The sequence below is a fragment of the Trichomonas vaginalis genome, assembly GCF_026262505.1.
Source record: "Trichomonas vaginalis G3 chromosome Unknown ctg_176, whole genome shotgun sequence".
Classification (NCBI taxonomy): Eukaryota; Parabasalia; order Trichomonadida; family Trichomonadidae; genus Trichomonas; species Trichomonas vaginalis.
In genome coordinates this window covers 1-21589 of record NW_026529263.1, presented here as the reverse complement: position 1 = coordinate 21589, position 21589 = coordinate 1, and the positions used below count along the sequence as shown (strand labels likewise).

The 21589-nt window shown below is 35.5% G+C and overlaps 14 protein-coding genes and 11 pseudogenes across 25 annotated transcripts, besides 1 other annotated feature; 12 read left to right on the top strand and 13 right to left on the bottom strand.

The window, feature by feature from the left end:
- Window positions 1-18602: a mobile genetic element.
- On the top strand, window positions 781-1626 carry TVAGG3_1089070 (microtubule-associated protein family; the record flags this gene model as incomplete). Its single annotated transcript, XM_051256966.1, has 1 exon — window positions 781-1626. The coding sequence occupies one exon, from the start codon at window positions 781-783 to the stop codon at window positions 1624-1626; it is 846 nt and encodes a 281-aa protein (XP_051075823.1).
- On the bottom strand, window positions 1822-2694 carry TVAGG3_1089060 (annotated as a pseudogene). The gene has a single exon. A coding segment is annotated over exon 1 (873 nt).
- On the bottom strand, window positions 2903-3256 carry TVAGG3_1089050 (uncharacterized protein; the record flags this gene model as incomplete). The annotated part of the gene is made up of 1 exon (XM_051256965.1): window positions 2903-3256. One exon carries the CDS (start codon window positions 3254-3256, stop codon window positions 2903-2905), a length of 354 nt encoding a protein of 117 aa, XP_051075822.1.
- Window positions 3292-3562, top strand: TVAGG3_1089040 (annotated as a pseudogene). The gene has a single exon. A coding segment is annotated over exon 1 (271 nt).
- TVAGG3_1089030 (uncharacterized protein) lies at window positions 3980-4486 on the bottom strand (the record flags this gene model as incomplete). Its single annotated transcript, XM_051256964.1, has 1 exon — window positions 3980-4486. The coding sequence occupies one exon, from the start codon at window positions 4484-4486 to the stop codon at window positions 3980-3982; it is 507 nt and encodes a 168-aa protein (XP_051075821.1).
- Window positions 4734-5318, top strand: TVAGG3_1089020 (annotated as a pseudogene). Its single transcript has one exon. A coding segment is annotated over exon 1 (585 nt).
- TVAGG3_1089010 lies at window positions 5392-5673 on the top strand (annotated as a pseudogene). The gene has a single exon. A coding segment is annotated over exon 1 (282 nt).
- TVAGG3_1089000 lies at window positions 5885-6259 on the bottom strand (annotated as a pseudogene). The gene has a single exon. A coding segment is annotated over exon 1 (375 nt).
- Window positions 6296-6694, bottom strand: TVAGG3_1088990 (uncharacterized protein; the record flags this gene model as incomplete). The annotated part of the gene is made up of 1 exon (XM_051256963.1): window positions 6296-6694. One exon carries the CDS (start codon window positions 6692-6694, stop codon window positions 6296-6298), a length of 399 nt encoding a protein of 132 aa, XP_051075820.1.
- On the top strand, window positions 7289-7597 carry TVAGG3_1088980 (uncharacterized protein; the record flags this gene model as incomplete). Its single annotated transcript, XM_001288112.2, has 1 exon — window positions 7289-7597. The coding sequence occupies one exon, from the start codon at window positions 7289-7291 to the stop codon at window positions 7595-7597; it is 309 nt and encodes a 102-aa protein (XP_001288113.2).
- Window positions 7655-7861, bottom strand: TVAGG3_1088970 (uncharacterized protein; the record flags this gene model as incomplete). Its single annotated transcript, XM_001288113.1, has 1 exon — window positions 7655-7861. One exon carries the CDS (start codon window positions 7859-7861, stop codon window positions 7655-7657), a length of 207 nt encoding a protein of 68 aa, XP_001288114.1.
- Window positions 7957-8187, top strand: TVAGG3_1088960 (uncharacterized protein; the record flags this gene model as incomplete). Its single annotated transcript, XM_001278141.2, has 1 exon — window positions 7957-8187. One exon carries the CDS (start codon window positions 7957-7959, stop codon window positions 8185-8187), a length of 231 nt encoding a protein of 76 aa, XP_001278142.2.
- Window positions 8198-8641, bottom strand: TVAGG3_1088950 (uncharacterized protein; the record flags this gene model as incomplete). Its single annotated transcript, XM_001278142.2, has 1 exon — window positions 8198-8641. One exon carries the CDS (start codon window positions 8639-8641, stop codon window positions 8198-8200), a length of 444 nt encoding a protein of 147 aa, XP_001278143.2.
- Window positions 8876-9286, bottom strand: TVAGG3_1088940 (ATP binding; the record flags this gene model as incomplete). The annotated part of the gene is made up of 1 exon (XM_051256962.1): window positions 8876-9286. One exon carries the CDS (start codon window positions 9284-9286, stop codon window positions 8876-8878), a length of 411 nt encoding a protein of 136 aa, XP_051075819.1.
- TVAGG3_1088930 lies at window positions 10208-10985 on the bottom strand (annotated as a pseudogene). The gene has a single exon. A coding segment is annotated over exon 1 (778 nt).
- On the bottom strand, window positions 11093-11543 carry TVAGG3_1088920 (annotated as a pseudogene). The gene has a single exon. A coding segment is annotated over exon 1 (451 nt).
- Window positions 11566-12405, top strand: TVAGG3_1088910 (uncharacterized protein; the record flags this gene model as incomplete). The annotated part of the gene is made up of 1 exon (XM_051256961.1): window positions 11566-12405. The coding sequence occupies one exon, from the start codon at window positions 11566-11568 to the stop codon at window positions 12403-12405; it is 840 nt and encodes a 279-aa protein (XP_051075818.1).
- On the top strand, window positions 12449-12811 carry TVAGG3_1088900 (annotated as a pseudogene). The gene has a single exon. A coding segment is annotated over exon 1 (363 nt).
- On the top strand, window positions 13958-14847 carry TVAGG3_1088890 (annotated as a pseudogene). Its single transcript has one exon. A coding segment is annotated over exon 1 (890 nt).
- On the top strand, window positions 14957-15836 carry TVAGG3_1088880 (annotated as a pseudogene). Its single transcript has one exon. A coding segment is annotated over exon 1 (880 nt).
- On the top strand, window positions 15872-16138 carry TVAGG3_1088870 (organellar and viral DNA polymerase type B; the record flags this gene model as incomplete). Its single annotated transcript, XM_051256960.1, has 1 exon — window positions 15872-16138. One exon carries the CDS (start codon window positions 15872-15874, stop codon window positions 16136-16138), a length of 267 nt encoding a protein of 88 aa, XP_051075817.1.
- TVAGG3_1088860 (uncharacterized protein) lies at window positions 16143-16370 on the bottom strand (the record flags this gene model as incomplete). Its single annotated transcript, XM_051256959.1, has 1 exon — window positions 16143-16370. The coding sequence occupies one exon, from the start codon at window positions 16368-16370 to the stop codon at window positions 16143-16145; it is 228 nt and encodes a 75-aa protein (XP_051075816.1).
- TVAGG3_1088850 lies at window positions 16405-16669 on the top strand (annotated as a pseudogene). Its single transcript has one exon. A coding segment is annotated over exon 1 (265 nt).
- A 226-nt stretch (window positions 18603-18828) lies between the features above and the next one.
- TVAGG3_1088830 (translation initiation factor protein) lies at window positions 18829-19445 on the bottom strand (the record flags this gene model as incomplete). Its single annotated transcript, XM_001314504.1, has 1 exon — window positions 18840-19403. One exon carries the CDS (start codon window positions 19401-19403, stop codon window positions 18840-18842), a length of 564 nt encoding a protein of 187 aa, XP_001314532.1.
- A 390-nt stretch (window positions 19446-19835) lies between these two features.
- Window positions 19836-20997, bottom strand: TVAGG3_1088820 (uncharacterized protein; the record flags this gene model as incomplete). Its single annotated transcript, XM_001314503.2, has 1 exon — window positions 19909-20379. The coding sequence occupies one exon, from the start codon at window positions 20377-20379 to the stop codon at window positions 19909-19911; it is 471 nt and encodes a 156-aa protein (XP_001314531.2).
- Window positions 20998-21589: the final 592 nt, after the last annotated feature.

Genomic DNA, 21589 nt, shown 5'->3' with positions numbered 1-21589 from the left:
GCTGATGATAAGTATACAAAATATTATGAAGAAAAAGCTCGTAAGGCTAAGGAAGAAGCTGAACGAAAGGCGAAAGAAGAAGCTGAACGTAAAGAACTAGAGGAGCTTAAGAAGAAAGAAAAAGCTCGTAAGGCTAAGGAAGAAGCTGAACGAAAGGCGAAAGAAGAAGCTGAACGTAAAGAACTAGAGGAGCTTAAGAAGAAAGAAAAAGCTCGTAAGGCTAAGGAAGAAGCTGAACGAAAGGCGAAAGAAGAAGCTGAACGTAAAGAACTAGAGGAACTTAAGAAGAAAGAAAAAGCTCGTAAGGCTAAGGAAGAAGCAGATAGAAAGGCGAAAGAAGAAGCAGATAGAAAGGCTAAGGAAGAAGCTGATAGAAAGGCGAAAGCAGCAACACCATCGCCAACTCCATCTCCTTCACCATCTCCATCTCCTTCACCATCACCAACTCCATCGCCATCTCCATCTCCTTCACCATCAATAGCGGCTCCTGTGAGACAATTTGGTGCATGGGGTGCTGATTTAGTCAAAGATGCTGCACAAGGAATTGGAAAGGAACTGAAGAACACAACATTAGGTACAATAGAGCGTTTTGGTAATCTTACGGATTACACAATTAGATCAGCTGCTAATCTTTTATATAACCAGACTACTGATAACGGTACTGATGAATTGGCTGTAAACGGACTAGCATCAATTAAGAAATCAGCAGAAGATAAATACGATGAATGGAAAAAGAATATTAAGGGTGAATATAATAAGTATGCATATCCTGAAGAACATATGAAGTTAGAGCTTACCAGACTAAGATCAAAATATGGTAATGAAACAACAAATACTACAACGCAAACGACGAAAGCTGACAGAAAGATTGATGACACTCCTACTCCAACTCCTGCAATGGCGAACATCACAACAATTGCTCCAAGAGTTCCAACAGGAGAAGGTATATCAGGAAATGTTTCAACTACTCATAACATTACTGAAGCAGCTAATGTTTCAGCAGTTGAGCAACCTGTTGTTAATGTAACTCAGGAAAACGCTACTGAAACATCAACACCAAGACAGGATGTAAATAATGAACGTCCAGAAGTTAAGGAGGTTGCAAAAGCATACCTGGAGAAAAATACTACACAAGTTCTTGAAGCAGAAAAGCATCTCAATTCAGACAAAACACCATCTCCAACTCCTGAAGCATCAGTTCCTCCAGCAATTGGTGGAAATATACCTTCAGTATCACCATGGCAGAAATTTTATGGATTGTTTAAAGGAGCGAATAAGGTAATGGATGCTGCTGAGAATCTCCAAAAGTTCAAGAATGAAGTCGCAACTGGTGCAAAGGAAATAGAAGAGAATGATAAACAAGCTGCTGAATTAGCTAAACAACAAGCTGAAGCAACTAAACAAGCAGCAGCTCCTAAACAATCTATATCTAAGTCTCAAAGACAAGGTCCTGACCCAAGTGCTAAAGTCAAACAGAATCCAACACCACCTGCAGCAGAGAAGTCCAAGAAGGACAAGGACAAGAAGAAGGATAAATCAAAGAAGGACAAGGACAAGAAGAAAGATAAGGATAAGAAAAAATCGTCAAAAGATAAAAAACATAAAAATTTATCCAGTAAGAAATGAGTCAAGTCATTAAAGCATCAACTAAACAAAAGTGGTTAACTGAATATATAAAAGATGGTAAGGTTCCTGATGGATATTATGTACATACAATGAAAGACGGACGTGTACAGTTCCGTAAAGTCAAGCAACCTCTCAATGATGAACAGATCAGAAGGAAGATCTCATTGTATGAAACAAAAATAAAGGACTTACAAGCTAAACTCGAAACCCACGATACTTCTCAAGAAAACTAGGCATATCTTTAACATGACCTTCATTAATATTTTTCCTCCAATACTGTACTTCCATTTGTGACAACCTGTTTGGATTACCTTCACGCATACCTCTACCTGTCACTTTTCCTGTATTTTCGTTCTCAAACGTAACATCATACTTTACATCATTACCGACAAGTTCATGACCATCAATACTTTTAACAGCACCGTGTCTTCCTTGATCTAAAGTTTCTCCTTGCTTTAATCCATGCTCTATTTTTGTCCATATCTGATAACGTGGATATCTTGCAACACTTCCATCTTTTGCTCTTAACAAGTATGCACTTGTATCAACTGAATCAACTGTATAATAAGAAGGATCAAGATGTCTTCTTTGTTGGTTACCTTTACCCCATGTTCTTGGTTCAACTATGACTTGAACTTTTTGACCAGGTCTTAAGTTATAAAGGTTATTTTTTCTGACATACTCTTCTTTCAATCTTTGCTTCTTTATATATTCCTCATTATCCTTTTCTGTGAAATCATCAGGCTTTTGTTGTGTGCTTGAATGATATTCAGTGTTGTAGTCATTAATAATTTGTCTCATTGTATCTGCAGTGAAAGGTGGTGTTTTATCACCTTCTTTGAGGTTTAACTTCATATGTAACATAGTTCTAATAGTTCTACAGAACCTATTAATAATACCTAGTATGTTATGATTGTATTTCTGTGTCGTCATGTGCTCAATGTTATGACTGACCAACAGATCTCGAACATTTTGTGTCGTATAAGCTGGGTCTTCATCACTAGTAAGTATTGTAGGCTTCATTTCACCTGTAGCTTGTGAAATGAACTTCTGCATTGCACTTAGAACATTGTTTGAGTTCTTTTCACTCATTGGGAACGCATAACCTTTTCTACTGTTTACATTGATGAACAAAAGAAAATATGGTGGTGTTCCACCAGGATTCTCAAATGTATCGAATTGATAAGCTCCCATATCAGTTGAATATATTGGTAGCATCAAATCCTCTTGTATTAAAGTTTTTTCTTGTTTACCAACAGTCATTTTTTTATTAACGTTAAAGTCTTACAGGCATTGAGTAATCGCTATAACCATCATGGTCTGCGAATTCATGTAATCTTGATGCATCAGGTTCTTTCTTCGTTGGTGCATGAAACCTTGCTTCATCATAAAGGTTCATATAATGGTTTGTCACGTTTGGGGTAGACCCAATTTTTGCATATTGAGGATATGAGTAATGATACACTAAGTTGAACCCATTACTACCATCATCAACATATATCTTTGGTGGAGGTTGTCTTATTAAATTCCTTCCTCTTGGGGCTTTGAGTTGGACGATCTGATCTAGATCATTGTAAACAACTCCTGTTGCAGTATATTCTGTGTTGTTCTCTGGGTTAATGTTCGTCATTTATATGAGAATAAAACAATTTTTACTCATAACAAATGAGATCGAAGTCAATTCTTTATGGTGCAGCTAATCTTCCAATTGAACCAACAAGCAATGTTGATTCAAGAACAACTAATAACATTGTGATAAAGAACTATCCATCTGGTACAGTAAGTGATGCTCCAACAGAGATAAAAAAAGAGGAAACAACTACGAACTCAGAAGCACCAATGTATCCTCCTCCTTTAAGTCCATTAACTTCCAACCTGACCTCATCGAGATCTGTGGAGACTTCATCGAGGATTGGTGTAGAAGAGTATTTACTTAGTATATACCAGAAGATACTTTAGATCAAGACAAAGAGCTCTTTTCTAACTTAGTGAGCAAAGATCAGATCTTACTACCTAAGCCAGACTTGGAAGAAGTTGTTCACAGAATGACTGGGTTCAAGTGTGAAATAGACCTACTGGACCCAGACATCACATGTTGTGGTATTCCACCACCTTTCTCAAAAATAGCTCAGATCAGAATCATTGATGAGAACAATATTGCTCAAGAGTTTAAGTATGCATATAATGCACAATATACTGAGTTAATAAGTAGGTATAATTTATGTCTTAAGTATGTGATCGTTTAACCAAAAATTTTTTATCTAATGTTAAATATGGTTGTTCAAACAAGAACAAAAGCACAAATGTTTCAAGACTTACTCAATAAAACTTATTGTTTACTCAAGTAATTATTTTAGAACGTTTCGACGTACTCCTTGATCTTATCAAGAGCTTCGAGCATCCGCTTCTTTGCATTGTACTTGGCGAGGATGGCTTGCTCAATGGTGAGCTCGAAGGCTTCTTTACCGATCGGACGGTGATCGCGAAGATCTTTGAGTGCATCAAGAGCTGCAGTGTACTCTGATGGTAAATGGGAGCCATCTAGTAATGGGTACAAAATGAGCATGTATTCCTGTAGTAAGTTCTCCTGTTTCAAGCGGGACTTGAACTCTTCGCGGAGATCTTGAAGCTTTTGGAGCTTCTCAGTGGCTTGAAGGTATTCAATGATGACCTTCTCTTGTTCCTCAAGTGCTTGTGGGAGGAAGTGGACATAAGCTGTTGACTTCATCAAAAATGAAGTGGTCATGACACTTTTTAAGTTAATGTCCGAGCCATACAGTGATGTCGAAGCAGCACATGAACCAAAGAAGAAGTCTTGCTGGGAAAAGACAAAGATTGTTGGTAACGCAATCCTAGCCATTTGTGTTGTTTTGAACTTGATCGTACTTCTGATCTTGTTCTACAAACTCAACAGAGGTTATTGTCTCAAGTAAACACTTATTTTTATTACCATATAAATGATTTTTACCAAACCTCCTTTACCTTTCATAGGTAATAAGTCGAAGATCAGGAAAGCTCTTATCGACATACTCAAAGACATCAAAGGGGATTATGTCTTCGTTGACCTCTTTGGTGGTTCTCTCTATATCTCTCATCTGTTGCATATTATGTTCCCAAAAGCAACGATCATAGCTAACGACTATGATAACTACGTTGATAGACTGAAACACATTCATGACACGAATGAAATACTTAAGGAACTTAAGGAGAGAATAAATGTTAAGCCAGATGAGAAAATTCCTACTGATCAGAAAGAGATCGTCAGAGAAGTTATAAGTAAAGCTCCATACATAGACTGGGATACATTATGTTCACGTCTTCTCTATTCTGGAGCATACAAATACTATGATCTTGACACATTAATGAAGAAAGTGTTATACCTCAGATATACTAACTTATTTGGTGAAAACATAGATGACTATCTTGAAGGTTTAACTATTGTTCATAAAGATTGGAGAATACTCTTCAATGAGTATAAAGATCTTCCCAATGTTTTCTTTATATGTGATCCTCCATACTTCCATACTTATTCTATACAGTATGGAGATGAATGGACTCTTAAAGATACTGTAGAAACCTTTGATGTCCTTAATTATCCATCTATTTACTTCAGTAGTGATAAATCTTATACAGAAGAACTTTTAGAGATATTGACAAAAAGATATGGAGAGAAGTTTTCTATGAGAAAGCATGTTATAGATAGAGGTTTAATTAATCCTAACACTCAGAAAAATAATGAAGTAATATATGTCACTTTTTCTGTTAATGGAGAAGAGAAAGATCAAGAAGATAATAGTTGATGAGGGAACTGAAGAAGCGACGACATTCATCTTTGACGACGGAAAGCTCACATTCGTTGTCGATAAAAATGGACAACACTTACACAAAAGAAAGGACCAAGAAAATTTTTGATCTCCCAAAAGCTAGGAAACCAAAGGAACCATTTCCGTACCAGAGTCCAAGAACCAGAGAGACTTTTGATACCAAAACCTGTGATGACAAATATGATCCAGATCAGTTCTTCCAAAAATACCAAAGTTAGAATAAAAACTCCTTTATTTCTTTAGTATATATAATAAGTCTATTAGTAAGCTCTGTTCTCGTTCTGTTCTGGTGTTTTGACGTCTTTTCATGGTCTCACATAATAAGATCATGAACTTTTTCTTGAGATACTCGAAGAGCTGAGGTAAGTTATCATATTCTGGATATGTAGGAAGCATCCCTGCTATCGTAAGTGTTGTATCAATAAGGATTGGACTTATATCGGAAAAGTCGAGATCTGGAGTAGAATAAGAAGGTAAGTCTCTTACATGTAGGTAGTCATTATATGCTTTACGCATGAGACTGAGTTTCTGGAGCACAACTATGAGACTTTGGTTCTGACGTTCAAGTTTGCTTAAAGTTCTCTCCAAGCTTCTGTAATAAACGTCAACTCTTTAAGCACCTAAACCTAATTTAGCAGTGTTGATATTTTTGCATTGATCTCGGAGATCTTTTCTTGAACTTCACCAAGTTTGACCTTAACTGACGTTTGAGCTCCCATCATGTTTTCATCAAGGTCATTCTCTATGTCATCAATGATATCTTCCCATGAAGTCATGTTTTCATCATTGATCTTAACGTGAACACTCATGAAAAAAATGTCATGTAAAGTATAAATGTCAGATTTTTACTCTTGAGCTTCTTCTCTCTGGATTGACTCGTCTGTAGGGCTTAATGTGCCATCACGTTCGACCAGAAGGTTCTGCTCAGGTCTGTCAAGGAGCTGTCTGTAGGTCGTGAAGGTTTCAACGAGTCCTTGGTAAGGAGTTTGGAGATCAACATCGACCCATGGGTGTTTGCGTAAGAAAGCAGCAAGGCTTTCACGCTTGGAGTCAATGACATCTTTCTTATTGGTTAATCCTTCTTCAAAGCTTAGGATTACTCCTGCAGTTGATTCAAGTCTTTGGATCTGGCGTCTGGAAACCTTGGTGAGTTGTCTTATCCTCTCGTTTCCAAATACATGCAGGAGATATGCAGAAATTACTTCATTAAGTTCGATTAAACAAATTGGATGAAGATCAGTCATGGCTTTTGTAAAGCAATCTTTTGTAAAGCTGTCTTTTGTAAAGCAGACTTTTGTAAAGCAATCTTTTGTAAAGCAATCTTTTGTAAAGCAGACTTTTGTAAAGCAATCTTTTGTCAAGACGTCTTTTGTAAAGCAGACTTTTGTAAAGCAATCTTTTGTCAAGACGTCTTTTGTAAAGCAAAAGTATTCAATTTTGTGAGAAAATGCTTTTGTAAAGCAGTCTTTTGTAAAGCTGTCTTTTGTAAAGCTGTCTGTAAAGCTGTCTTTTGTAAAGCTGTCTTTTGTAAAGCAGTCTTTTGTAAAGCTGTCTTTTGTAAAGCTGTCTTTTGTAAAGCTGTCTTTTGTAAAGCTGTCTTTTGTAAAGCAGTCTTTTGTAAAGACATAACCGACGACCGAATGTCCCAAGATGGTACAACACCAGCTCCAGCATCACCAACACTAGATATGATGGCAATGATGATGCAGATGATGCAACAGCAAACCCAGCTTATACAGCAAATGCAGGAAAAGAAAACTTTCAATAAACCTGCAAAGAACTCACAAGATCTTGAAGCTGGACTCAATGCTCTCAGGAACGACTACAAGAGAGAGCAGATGACGTTTAGGAAGAAGGGTGATGAAGATTATGAGAATGATCCGATCGAGGAAGACGAGATCAAGTCCACTGCATCCACAAAGACCCTCCAGGATGAAAGAGATGATGAGGGATTCCTTACCAAGTCTCAAAGACTCTTTGTCCTTGAGTTCTTCACGATCTCTGCCTTGAGATCTATGAGGAATTGGAAGGGTCGCGTTCCAAGTGGCTCAAACAAGCGCGAACTACTCATGACCGCAGTACCGCTCACTAAGACAAAAGTCCAGCTCATGGACTTTATCCTTTCCGCTTGTCCCGACGAGATCTAAGATCTGATCAGAGTAAAAACTTACATTTATGAGCTAAGCTCAGTAATAATTAGTTGTTTATTCTTTCTTCTCATACTTCTGTGCAAGGTTTCCACGGAAGAACTCAAGCAACATTTGGATCTTTCCAAGCTTTCGACCTTCTTTTTCGAGGTCATCCTGGTAAGTTCGGAATGCGTCAACGTGTGAGCTCGCATAGAATGCAGCAACAACAACCTCTTCTGCACCTTCTTTGCTGTCAAGTGGCATGAACTCGAATCCTTCCATTCGACCAAATAAAAGTGACAAAAATGTCAATGAGACCCACTCGTTGCATAGATGCTAAACCTGGTCCGAAGATGCAAAAGTTCTTCTTAACACTCATGTCTGACCATAGGGAGTACGGTCATGAAGAGGTCATACAGATCTTCGATCAGTGTGTACCAAAACCTGAGAATCCAGACGAACTCTTCATGAAAATTTACTTGCTTCAATGGAGAGATGAGAGAACAGATATGAAACTCAGACCAATACCAATCTTTCTAGGTTTCTGCAATTACCTAGAACAAGCATACCAGATTAAAGGGTCTGACACCATCTTCCTCCAAAAATAAACTTTATCGTTTATAATGCATCAGGATCTACATCTATTTCTTCTGCTTCATCCTCAATGTCGATCTCTTCGACAGGTTTGATAGCAGCTTTGAGTAAGTTCTTACCCATTGTCTTAAGTTCAACTGGGTTATATTCTTTGTCTTTACTCTTTGTTGATTTCGTGAGATCTACATATAAACAATAACTTTTAGTCTTGTCAAGGTTTATTCTCGCTGAGAAATGGTCAGGAATGTTTATAGCTATCTTTTCAAACTTGAGTAAATTAGCTAAACCTTCATTTGTGTATTTCTGCTTATCGACAAAGATCATGATCGGACTTGCACTATAACCATACTTTCCTTGACATAATGTTTGTGGTAAGCATATAAGTAGTCTCTTTGCTGTTTTATTTTGCTTCTTCACTTCATCTACAAACTGTTGGATCTTAAAGAACTTTATATGATGTTCAGACATCTTTATATACCCGATAAAAAGTTCAGATAAAAAAATAATTAGCTATATTTTTATTAGTGCATAAATGAGTCTTTCTTTGAGATTTTCTGATGAAGATCTAACTTTGGTAAGATCTTTAAAAGATGATGAAAACATTCTTTCTGTCATTGATGAAGAAAAGAAATACTTCAGTAATGATGTAAAAATAGAGCTACTCATTCATACTGAGAAACAGTTTGTGATCGTGATCTTGAGTTAACCAACTCGTATCCAAGCGTGCATTGTTATATAAGGAGGCATATAATCTTTTCCATTACCTGCTGGGTCTGTAATGCCAGCTACAACATGTGTATGATTTCCTGCAGTTCCACAGAAAATACCTGTGCTTGAATCTACTGGGTCACTTGAAATATCATATCTATGCATTCCCTGTCTATCCGAACCTGCTGCAAGATTTGTATAACCTCTTTTTGTCATTGAATGTGAATGGTTTCCTTCCACAGATGTTCTTCCACTGAACCTATGCATATGTGAAGGAAGGTTTTCAATACCTATTTTCTTTGAACCTCCCATCTTCATTGACTGCGTATTAGTGTAGAATGGAAAACTGTCAACTATTTCATACCATCTACCACCAAATAAAGTGTTTGGATTTATTGGATTCATAGACGTATAAACAGCTCCTATAGGATATATTAAATCATATATGCTCATAGCTCTATAAACATATTCTAAAGAACTTATGTCATTAAATACCATTTGGAATGTATCTCCCGGATGAAATGTTGCATTTGTTCCACTTTTATAATGTAATGTTAGTTCAATAGAATTATCCAAGAAAAATTCAAAAGTATCTGGTTGAAGACCTCTAACAAATTCAAATGGAGTTGCTGGTTCACCATTTATAATTTCTGTTGTAAATGTCATTTTATCTGGTTTCCAAAATTTCTTTGTTAGTTCTGCATCCACATAAGTTTTGTCAGCTTTCTTATCTAACATTGTTGGTAGCTCATGTGTTTCAAAGTTTCTGACATGACCTTCAATGTTCGTACATTTACTATCTAAACTATTAAGTGTATCTTTACTAGTGCTTGGATCTTCTCTGTGGAGCACTTGAGCCTAAAGTATAGTTCAAGATAATGTCATCAGCTCTTATTTTCTTGATTTGAACTGGTTGGTCATTATCAGCTCCTATTTTATTGATTATAACAGGTTTGTCTTCTCTTGAACGAATTGATTTAACTGTCAAAGGTTCAGTGAACTCATTATTTTTCAAAGGAATCAATGTTGTATTGATGTTTTCACCATTAATATATACTTCTTTTGCATCAATACCAGATGGGAATGAAACTCTTTCATTAACTTTAACTGTTGTACCATCACCTGGGTACATATCTTTCTCTGGACCTTTGATTGTCTTAAGTATGACAGACTGTGATAAAGTATATTCTTTAGATGCAACTTTACGTATCTCTTCGTCAACATAACTTTTGTCAGCTTTGTCTGCAATCTTAAGTGCAGTTCTTCCTCCATTATTTTTGTTCTCCTCAACTTTCTTCGCTAATTCAGCAAGAATGAGATAAAGATAATCAGTAAGGTCATCAGTACCAGACATATTAATATTATTGTTCTTTCTTGATGTATTAGCAACTTTCACTAAGGTCACAAAATCAGGGTACAAAGTACTTAACGTAGAAATGATTGTTTTTGGTCCAGGATCTTTCTCTTCTTCATCATTAGCATCACGTGGCATTGGAATTGGTTCCAAAGGTCCAGTCACATCAAAACTCTCAAGTTCCATATAACCTTCATTTCTGAATCTTTCTATATGAGTTATCTTCTGGAAACTTGTTTTAGTCTTTTCAACTAAATTTTTTATTCCATCCACAAAACCTCCTTTATGATTTGGACCAAGATTACCCAGAGTGTCAAGAACAGTATCTATACCTTCTTGACTTTCAACAAAAGCCCAAAGAGCATTTATTTGACTCTGGAGTGATATCCATGAGGCTGCAGTAGCACCGGCGTTTGCTATGGCAAAGATGAATGATAAAGGGTTGAACTTAAGACCAGATTCTTTATCTTTGACAATTTCAACGAAGTCATTGATATTTTTCTTCAAGTATTCCTTAGTCAGAAGAACTCCATCGCCAGCTATACCAGTTGCTTTTGTCTTTCCTTTAACATCAAATGTGATTGGTTTCTTCAATAAAATAACTTCTGGTGTTGTACTGATGCTATCATTAGTGGAGAAAAATTCTCCGACATGACTTGCTAAGTATTCTTTCGTCAATAATGTTCCATCACCAACAATACCAGTTGCTTTTGGACCATCTTCTGTGAATGTCAATGGTTTCTTTAACATAACTTTATCTAAGTATATTGCAATACCACTATTTTGTACTTGTTCATGACCTAATATATAAGCAAATGCTGCGTTTAAAGCATTATACAATGTATCTTCTTTAAATGTTAATTGACTGTTTTCAATCATTGGTATATTGAACAGTGTAGACCTTGGGTCAAAATGAACTCCATGGTCAATCGATAATAACCGTTTAACATGATATATTATAGTCTCTAATGCTTCATTAATATTTACCTCACGAGTTTCTTGCAAACCATTACTCGCCATACATGAAAACATATAATCTCTATCAGTTGTGAAGAATGGAGCATCTAAGTAATTATTCTCTACTTTTGTCACACGATTCTGTAACGCTTGAAGGTATTGATTTAAGTCTGTTTCAACAATTGTACCATCTGGTTGCTCGATAGGTAATATACCAGGACCGATGGTAATGTCTTCATCAGCACCTTCTTTATGTATGACTAAAGCATTATCAGTAATTCTGAGAGTATATTCTTTATATTGAAGTACGCTAGACTTATAACATTCATATGCATATGGAACAACACTCATTCTTTTACTACATATAAAAATGATGTATTATCTACAATCGACTGATCCTAATAACTACGGGACAATACAGTTTCAAGCAGATCCTAACATGGGGCATCCAAGTAAGATAAAGATGAGAGTAAAAAGTGTCAGTACTATGGCGAACTTTATTGTTTGTGACGAAACAGATTATTTTGTCTTACAGTTAGACGAAGATGGAGAAGAAAAGGTGTGTACATTTAAGTCAGCTCTTTCATTTGATATGGATACTATTGTATCAAAACTACAAGAGATTGTAACAAAACAGTTTGATTATTATAACAAGAAAAAAGGTCAACATAATGTAACAGTTTCACTGAGTGCTACGAATCAACTTATATTTACGTCACAGGACAAAGGACATAAAGTCTATTTAAAAGATGCTTCACATAGAGCAAATCTTATTTTAGGTGCATATGGAATAGAACTACCTATTGTACATAATTATTATCTACAAATGCCAAAACCACCTATGCTCAACTTCGGGTATCAGTTATACCTTCGTTCATCAATGTCTGTCATCTCTGGGTTCAATAATATTGACCAAGTTGATGATCGAAGAAAGATCATGTACAGATCTACATGTTATAACATCAATGAGTTCTGGATATCTGGTAAACCACTTATATGTAAGGAATCCTCACCATGGATAGATGCATTTCCATGGGAACTAACTAATGTTACGTTTACCTTAGTTGACTTCCAAGATCAGCCTGTTCGATTATTGTCACCAATGTTTATGGTGATAGAGATTAAACCAGATAAGCCAGAAGTTAGAGAAACCAATGATGTCAGTGATGATGATACAGAATCTTCGTACGATTATGATTACGATGACGATTAAAAAAAAATAACGTATATTTTTTTATCGGTTATAAAAGACCAACATGCTCAATGCTATAAAAGGATTAGTTAATAACCTTTCACCAGAAGATAAGAAAGGTATGCTTGATATGTTTGGGATCAAAATGCCTAAGAAAGCTAAAGACATTACCAATAAATTAGCTCTGGCAATTAAGAATCAAGGAGGTACAGGAAGTGTAGCAGATATTTTCAAGAATGCTAAGAGCTTCTATGATGACTACAATGGTATCATGAATGTTCCAGCTTCAAATTCCCCAGTTGCTTTAGATCACGATCAGAGATCTCATAATAGAGCGTTAATGGAGATGCAACCAATATACTCAGACCCTCCACCAAAGATTGATGAGAGCGAATTAGCATACAAAGAAATACAGAATGCCTTTTACGTTGTTAAGAACATTAATGGTCAAAAAATTCCTGATGAGAAATGGTTAGACCCAATAACTAAAGCAGGAGAAAGATTCATTATGTTTAACATTGACCAATACAGTCCAAGAGGAAAAGATTACTTCAACAAGATGTTTCCAAGAGTTATGGCAAAGTTCATTGGACAGATAGACCTTTTCAAACAGAAGTGGACATTCTATTACGACTTTGATGAGAAGAGAAACATTTTGCGTCATTTGAACATCAATACAATGGGATCATTAGTTCATCAGTTACTTAATGAAGCTCCAATAGCAGAAGTACAAGAATTAGCATCTAAAGTCCTTGAATCAAACTATGACTTCTTCCTTTGTAGTATTCCTTCGTTAAGGAAGATCGAGATCTTTGACTATACAGCTTATTCAGATGTTGATGCTTCTGCTTTGAGAAAAGGAACGTACACACCATATAAACTCACAGCTGAAGAACAAGTTATGTTAGATACGATGAGAGCAGCAGGTCAAGAAAAGATCGCACTCAAGATCATCAAACAAAACCATTCAAAGAAGAGAAACAGGTCACGTAATGGTCAGCTTTGGACATGGACATGCAAATTACCTATTAACTTAGAGAGGTATCAGATCTTCAACGAACTTAATGCAGAGACAGCAAAGAAGATGATGAAAGATTCATGTTTCATCTACGCTTGTATTCAAGCTGGTGTTGACGAAGCAACAATTAATCATATGAGGGAAATCATTCGTGTCAAAGATTTTCCAATGTCAAAGATTAAGGTTATTGCCAAAGAAACAGGAATAAGGTTCCATGTCATCAAATACAACGAGAAGTATTCAAATCATTCATATACTTATGAACCAGATGAAGAACCAAAGATGACAGTAGAACTTTTATTAATGTATGACCACTACATGTTGAACGAAAAGCTTCCAATAAGTTCAATGTTCATCAAGAACTATGAAGATGTTTGTAAGTTGTGCAAGGATTGGACTTTAGAGAAGAAGATGTTAGTTAACAGAAGATATGAAACAAGGTATGCAATTAACTCAAAGTTAGTTACACCACTTGCAAAAGTCATTGAACTCTTGTTTGCTAACAATTATTTCGAACCAATTAGAACAGGAGAACTTTGCACATACTTCACAACGATGTATAATGAGAACCTTGAAGAAATGATTGACCTCACATACAATGAGCGTTATTGCGCAAGGATGAAGAAAGATTGGAGTTCAGAGACGAAGAAAGACATGAAGTTCCCAAGAGAACATGTTTTCTTTGCTGACTTCGAAGCATCAACTGATGGAAACATTCACAAAGCATACAACATTTGTTTCATGGAAGATGACGATGATGGTTATACATCAATTTGGGGAAGTGACTGTGCGTCAAAATTCCTCGAAGCTTTACCAGATAAGAGTTTAGTTTATTTCCACAACTTATCGTACGATGTCACTTTTCTCATGTCTCAGTTAGAAGAGATTACAGGAACTCCAATCATCAAAGGTTCACAAACGATGCAGATACAAGGAAAGTACAAAGGAAAACTTCTCTGCTTCAAAGACTCTTATGCAATCATCTCAACTAAGTTGGAAAGATTCCCTGAAATGTTTCACCTCACTAGTGGTGAAAAAGAAGTTTTCCCATATAATTACTACACGGAAGAGTTAGTTAATACAACTAAAGTTGGTAACATCGATGATGCCATGAATCATGTCAAAGATATTGAAGCTTTTAATGAGAACATTGAGAAGATTGAAGATTGCAAGATTGATGATGAACACTTTGACATGGAAGTTTATTCGTCATTCTATTGCGGTCAAGATGTACGCATTTTACGAGATGGCTTTCTTAAGTTCCGCAATGACCTCATGACTGAGTTTGAAATAGATGCTTATGATTATGTTTCAATAAGTTCTATCTCAAACAAACTCTTTGAGAAGAGAGTATATTGGAAGAACGGTAATCTCTTTGATCTTGCAGGAAAACCTCGTGAATATATTTCCAAGTGTATTCAAGGAGGAAGATGCATGCTAGCTGAGAACAAGAAGCAATACAATGAAGGAGAACTCATCACTGACTTCGATGCTGTATCATTGTATCCATCAGCAATTGCTAGACTTTACTGTTTAGAAGGAATTCCAAAAGTTATGACAGAAGAGATGAAGAGCAGTGAATACTTGTTGGAGCATCTCTTTGATGATGACCAAGCTGAACCAACAAAGGAAAAGTTCATCTCAGGATTTTACTGTCAGATCGAGATCTTGTCGATCGGTAAGAACTCAGCATTCCCATTGATTGTCGTCAATCCTGACATCAACCCTGACTTACATGTTGCCAGAAGTTCCAATACATGCTGCAAGATGTTCGTAGACCACATTACGCTTCAAGATCTGATCAAGTTCCAAGAGATCTCATGCAAAGTCATTGATGGATACTATTATGATGGAAAAAGGGACATGACAATAAGGAATGAAGTTAAGAAGCTCTTCGAATTACGTGCTAAGTATAAGAAGGAAGGTAATCCGATACAAGAGATCATCAAACTTCTTTTGAACAGTATCTATGGTAAGACGATATTAAAGCCCATTGACAAAAAGATTCGTTTCATCAAGGACAATAAGCTCACTGACTATATCATTAAGAACTATAATGACATACAGACAATAGAGTTCATCCCCGATTCCGAACTTTCATGTGTAAAGTCATTTAAACCTATCGTTCGTCACTTTAACTATTGTCCATTAGGTGTTTCAATCCTTTCTATGTCCAAACGAATCATGAATGAAGTATTCTTCACAGCAGAAGATTTGGGCTTGAAGTTGTTCTATCAGGATACAGATAGTTTACACTTGTATGAGAAGGACTTAGATAAGTTAGCAGAAGAATACAAGAGAAGGTATAACAGAGAACTCATTGGAAAAGCACTGGGTCAATTTCATTCAGACTTTGCAGAGATTACTGCAGGACATATGTCTAAGGCACAAAGATCTATATTCGTTGGAAAGAAGACTTACCTCGACGAATTAACCAATGACCTCAAGGAAATTGCTTTCCACTGTCGAATGAAGGGAATCACACAGGACGTAATTGCACTTACTGCAAACCAAATGTTCCCAGATGCGATACAAGTACATTATGACGAGAAGAAAGGTTTGTTCTTCCCTGAGAAAGTTGGGGAAAAATATAGCATCGTGGAATTGTACAAATCTCTTTATGAAGGTGATGAGATAACCTTTGACTTGTGCATTGGTTCGAAACCATGCTTCAACAAAAATAAGGACTTCACTATTTCAACGAAGTCATCTTTTGAACGTAAGTTAAAGTTCTAAACACTTACTTATTATTTTTCTTAGCTTCTTCCTCTTCTCTCAATTTCTTTGCAATCATTCGTGGATTCTTTGCGCGTCCAGCTGCTAATGCAGCTAATTGTTTCTCTGTGAGTTTACGCTTTGGTTTAGCTGGTTTCTCTTCTTGTGTTTGTTCTTTTGGTTTGAGTTCATTAAGTATTTCTTCACGAAGTTCATTCTTGAGTGCTTCTCTGTCGAAAGTATTCTCAGTCATTTTGTTAGGAGTAAAAAATTTTATTAGGATAGAAATGACGTCAAAACTTTCACCAAGTGAAAAGCAATCAATCATATTGAATGAAGCTAAAGGAATACAACATCCATTATATTATGTTTGTCATATGAAGAATGGTTCAGTTCAAGTTAGAAAGAGAAAGGCACCATTGAATTCACCAGCTCCTGCCCCAGCTCCTGTTGTTCAAGAAGCTCCTAAAGTTGATGAGAAGAAAGAAGAAGAACAAGCATATACTAATAAAATGTTGTTAGAGATGATGACAAAGATATTAGAACGTAACAGTGTAGTTAATGAACCAAACATGGACCCAATTGAACGTGAGAAGGAAACTAAAGAGAATCAAGAATATGTTCAATCAATGGAAGAGAAAAGAATACACTTCGATGATGAACCAGAGCCTGAACCAGAACCTCCTAAACCTCAGCCACAAATAAGACGAATAATCCCAAGAATAAGAAGATTGTAAATTTTTTATAGCTGAGAAAGATGTTGAACGATAACCTCAATACATACAGTATTGCTGATTCCATCAGACAAGTAAGATATTATTTCGATCAAGTTGATGGGGCAGTTCCTATTGGAGATACTAACCATAGATATGTCCCAACAAAAGTGCCAGCTATGCCGACAAATACTATTGATAACGGTTATATTACATTTAACATATCACCACCTGGTGAGAACATGATTGACTTATATAATACGTTCATTAGTGGTTATGTCGATGGTGAGTGCATAATTACAACAGAAACTGAACCAGCTGATGAAAAAGTTCCTAAATATGATGGTGAAGTATATAAAGAAAGAGCTGTTGAGACAGCTCCTACAGGATCAAATGTTACAGCAATTAAAGCAATTGATACTAAATATGCTGGTGGCAAATCATGTGCACATCTTCCAGCAATTTGGTTGGGATACATTGATTCATTCTATGCTGTTGAATCATATCAATTAATCGCTAATGGTAAAAGTGTTTATACACAAGATAATGCTAGAGAAGAAGGTTACATTACTTCTACTGCATCTACAACAGAAGCTATTAAGAAAGTTGATGTATTTAGTAAGGCTAGACATAAAGATGTTTTCAATAGATGTGATACAGTTCGTTCTGGACAGATTATTGAGTTCAATAAACCAATTAGTGGTGCAACTACATTAAAGTTCCACATACCAATCAAGATTGACCTAAGAAGATTCCTAATACTTAATAACATTAGATTCCTTCCAGCGTTTGCTGGTAACTTACAACTTAAGGTTAAGTTCAGTATTGCTGGTATGGTTTGGACACCATTAAGTTATCAGGATATTCTACCATTACCGAACATGCAAGCCAATGTTACAAGCTATATTCCAATCACTAATCACTTCACTCCTATCTATGAAGGTATCAAAGTTATTGATACTGTAACTTGGAATGCCGATAAGAGTACGATATCATTTGGTACCAAGTTTATTAAGTTCACTAAGAAGAATGCAAACTTCTTTGAAATGATTACATACTGTAACTCATTCTCTTTGGACCCTAACATCTATAGTGATTTGGTGACAAGATATTCGGCAAAGACTCTAAACTTCCCAATCAAAAGAATTGACTGCATTACTATGGATGGTTCAATGGCTAAAGGTGAAGGAACTCCTTGTACATTCACGGCAGCATTTACTCCATTATATGTGAACACCATTTATACACTATTTAAGAAAACACCTAATTATAACACTACCTATGAAAATCCATTGTTTGAACAAATTCAATTGAACTGTGGAGCATATGGTAACATACCCGCTGAGGCTCAAGCATCTAATGATCCAATCTTCTATGAGATGCAGGCAAATGCCACTAACAATAATAACGATACTGTTGGCTTCAACTATGATGTCATGAGGTCTATCACAACCACATCAGTCCCTCAATTTGGAATCGAGTCAAATGACTTAGGTCATTACCTATGTGGATTCCCTTGCGAAACTGATTATACATTCCAACAGGGTCAGTTATCTAATTCACCTATTACATATAAGCTTACAGTTAAGCCAACAGCAGAGTCTATTAAATATACTGAGAAACCAGTGTTATGCTTCTTACGTCACGTTTGCCTCTCCATACAGATTAAACAGGTGGGACCACCTATCGTACTTCTCGACGATTATGATTTATCAGCCCCTGCTAGTGAATAAAGGTTAGTTTACATATGAACGTTTATTTTTACACATATATGCGTACATATGCGCGCCCGTATGGTGTCAGTTTTCTGTCACTTTTTTCATTGTGTCGGTGCCTGTAGCTGTAGGCTACAGGCGACGCACAATGTATACTGTACTGGTTTTTGAGAAGGATTATTCAATTTCATTTCAAATGAAAAGAAATACTGAATAAATTTTGACCCAAAAAGCGAAATTATAATTATATCGAGAGAAATAAATAAGAGTTATGTGGAAAGAGAGATTTAAACATCATTTTTTACCATTTCCTACCTTCTTTTGAGGAATTTCAAATGGTTCGTCAGTTCCAGCCTGGTAGATAACAGTATTTCTGAAAGAAGAGTGATCTCTAACAGCGTCATAGTGCTGTTTGTATTCCAATTTTGTATCTGGTGGTAATTCGAGCGCCGAGCATAATGCACGGCAAATTTCATGGCGTACTTTATCATCTGATGCAGTTCTATTCCATAAACTAATTATATCTTCAGGATATCTAACAGAAATAACTGCTCCAAGGGCATCTACTGGAAATTGTTCTCCAATTAATGCCATAATAAGTCTTTCCCAGTAGTATGAGCCTAATCCCTTTTTTAATCTAATAATCCATTTTCCTCCTTTCACGTTATCTTGGTCTTCCCAAATTGCGCGTATTCCATTCCTAAATAGATGATAGTCTGTTGGTGGTTCTAAGTCATTTGGACGTTTAAGGTGACTATATATTGACCAAAATTCTTCGATTGTATTAAAACTACCGAGTGTATGTATATTTTTCTCGTAATTGTCAGCTGCTTTTGAGCCAGGTGCTCTGTAAAACATATAAAAACTCCACTCAGAAGCAAGCGGAGTATTCGATTTTCTCATCGAAATTAGGTGAAAAATTGTAAACTGAGATTTTTAAATAATCATTGGAAAAAATTATATTTTTAAAGCAATATTTATACGGACAAATGTTTAATGAGACTGATTCTTATCAATTCACAATTGATTTAATGCAATGGCCTAAATATGAACCATTTAATAATGTAGTCTATAGTAAATAAATTTTTATATGTATTTGAGGCGAATCACTTAACCCTTTTGGTTGAGATCCTTCAATTAGTTCAATAATTGATCAAAAGTAGTGATAACGTTAATGATACTTGATATAAGTTGCAGAATCGTTCTATGAAATTGAGGGTTTCAATAACGTGTGTTATAAAAGAAGTAAAAACAAAAATAATGTAAAATATATTCTAACAATTTATTAAATTTTGGTTATTATCGTTACGAAAATGAATAGAAAGTTATATTATAATATAAATATAACAGAAAGTATTCAGAATTATTTCTTGATACAAATTGTTGGGTAAAGTCTATCCCAATAGTAGCAAACGTTCTGTGGGATGTTTTCTAGCATCTTTTCTGCTGTATTCAAGAAATCTTCTTTTGATTGGTAGTTTAATGCAGACCAGACAGACATATCATTAACTTGTGTAATGCGAGGCGAGCACAATCCAAGTTGGCTTGCTCCTGGTCGTAGAAGCTCGAAAGGAATTGAACAAATTGGAAGGGAGTCAAATGATTTGTTCAAAAACATCTTGTAATGCTCTTCACTTCTCCACCCTCGACCTAGAAATTCATCTGTTTGTCGATCTCTTACAATTATTCCTAACGTTTCAACAATTTCTGACAAAATTTCATCTGCTGGCAATCCGATTTGAAAAGCAACTTGCCAGAGATGGTCATCCATTGTATCAACAATTTTTTGAACAAGTGATCGGGATAAAAGAATTCCGGAATCTAATAATAACATTTGGAAGAAATATCTTTGTTCTACGCAATCTCCAAGAATATACCTATTGTTATTCCTATTTAATTGCATTTCCTTACGAATAAACTTTATAAATCTGTCTAATTTCATGTATGCGGCGTCATTAATAACAAAAAGAAAATCAGCATATGATCTCTCCAAAAATAGCTTTAGAGAATGTATCAGTAAGAATGCTGATGGGTTTACTGTATATTTTGGTAAAGAATTGATCGTGATTGTAGATAAATTACATTCTTCGTTATCCGTGGCATTTAATGAGTACATTTCAACTCCATCGATTTCTTTATACTGTTTTATTGGATCCATCCATTGTCTTTTCATTATACAGTGATATTTTTCAGGTTTATATGAATTATCAAGAACCATTATATATAATTGCTTAGAATATTCTAGTTCGGAAAGAAATGGAGGCTTTGGGTTTTTCTTTCGCAGACTCCAAACTAATTTTGGATCATCATATGGAATTGGTTTTGAATATTTTTTGAAAGTTGGAAAGCTATTCGCTTGGCTTCTAAACGAAATCATAATACTTACTAATGAAATGATTGTTACAACAATTATTCTGAAAAATATTAAGGTTTTTTTCTTGGTTAGTTGCTTCATTAATCACACATCAATAATGGCTCTAAAAATTGATGCATTTGTATCAGGAATGCATAGAAGTATGCTAGATCTTAGAGGTTTTAAGATGTTAGAACTAATTCAACAAAGAGAATTAAAATCAATCTAAAAATTGATTAAAATTATGAAATTATGTGAATCCTCAATGAAGCAATTATGTTTAATTCGAATTTATTTTGTTCATAAAAAACTTTATTTTTTGGAAGGAAAAAAAAATGCCAACATAAAAAATCAATCAAACTTTCACTATTATGCAGACGGGTAATGTAAAGCAGTCTGTAACTAACACAGAAGAATTAATACAGGCTTTTATAAACAATAACATAGCACAAATCAATGGTTTTCTCAAAGACGCTAATTTAGATACGTTGAAAAAATTAAACAAAGAAGAGATATTGCATTTGCTCGATTACATGGGAATAAGTAATAGATTCTTCAAACTCATTTATGATACTTTTAATACCCAAGCAAATGAAGTTCAAGAAAAAAAGATTTCTAAAGAATCATTAGTTGATGAACCCCAAACAATCGGTGATATTGCACCTGTAGAAGAGGGAAGTGGAACACAAAT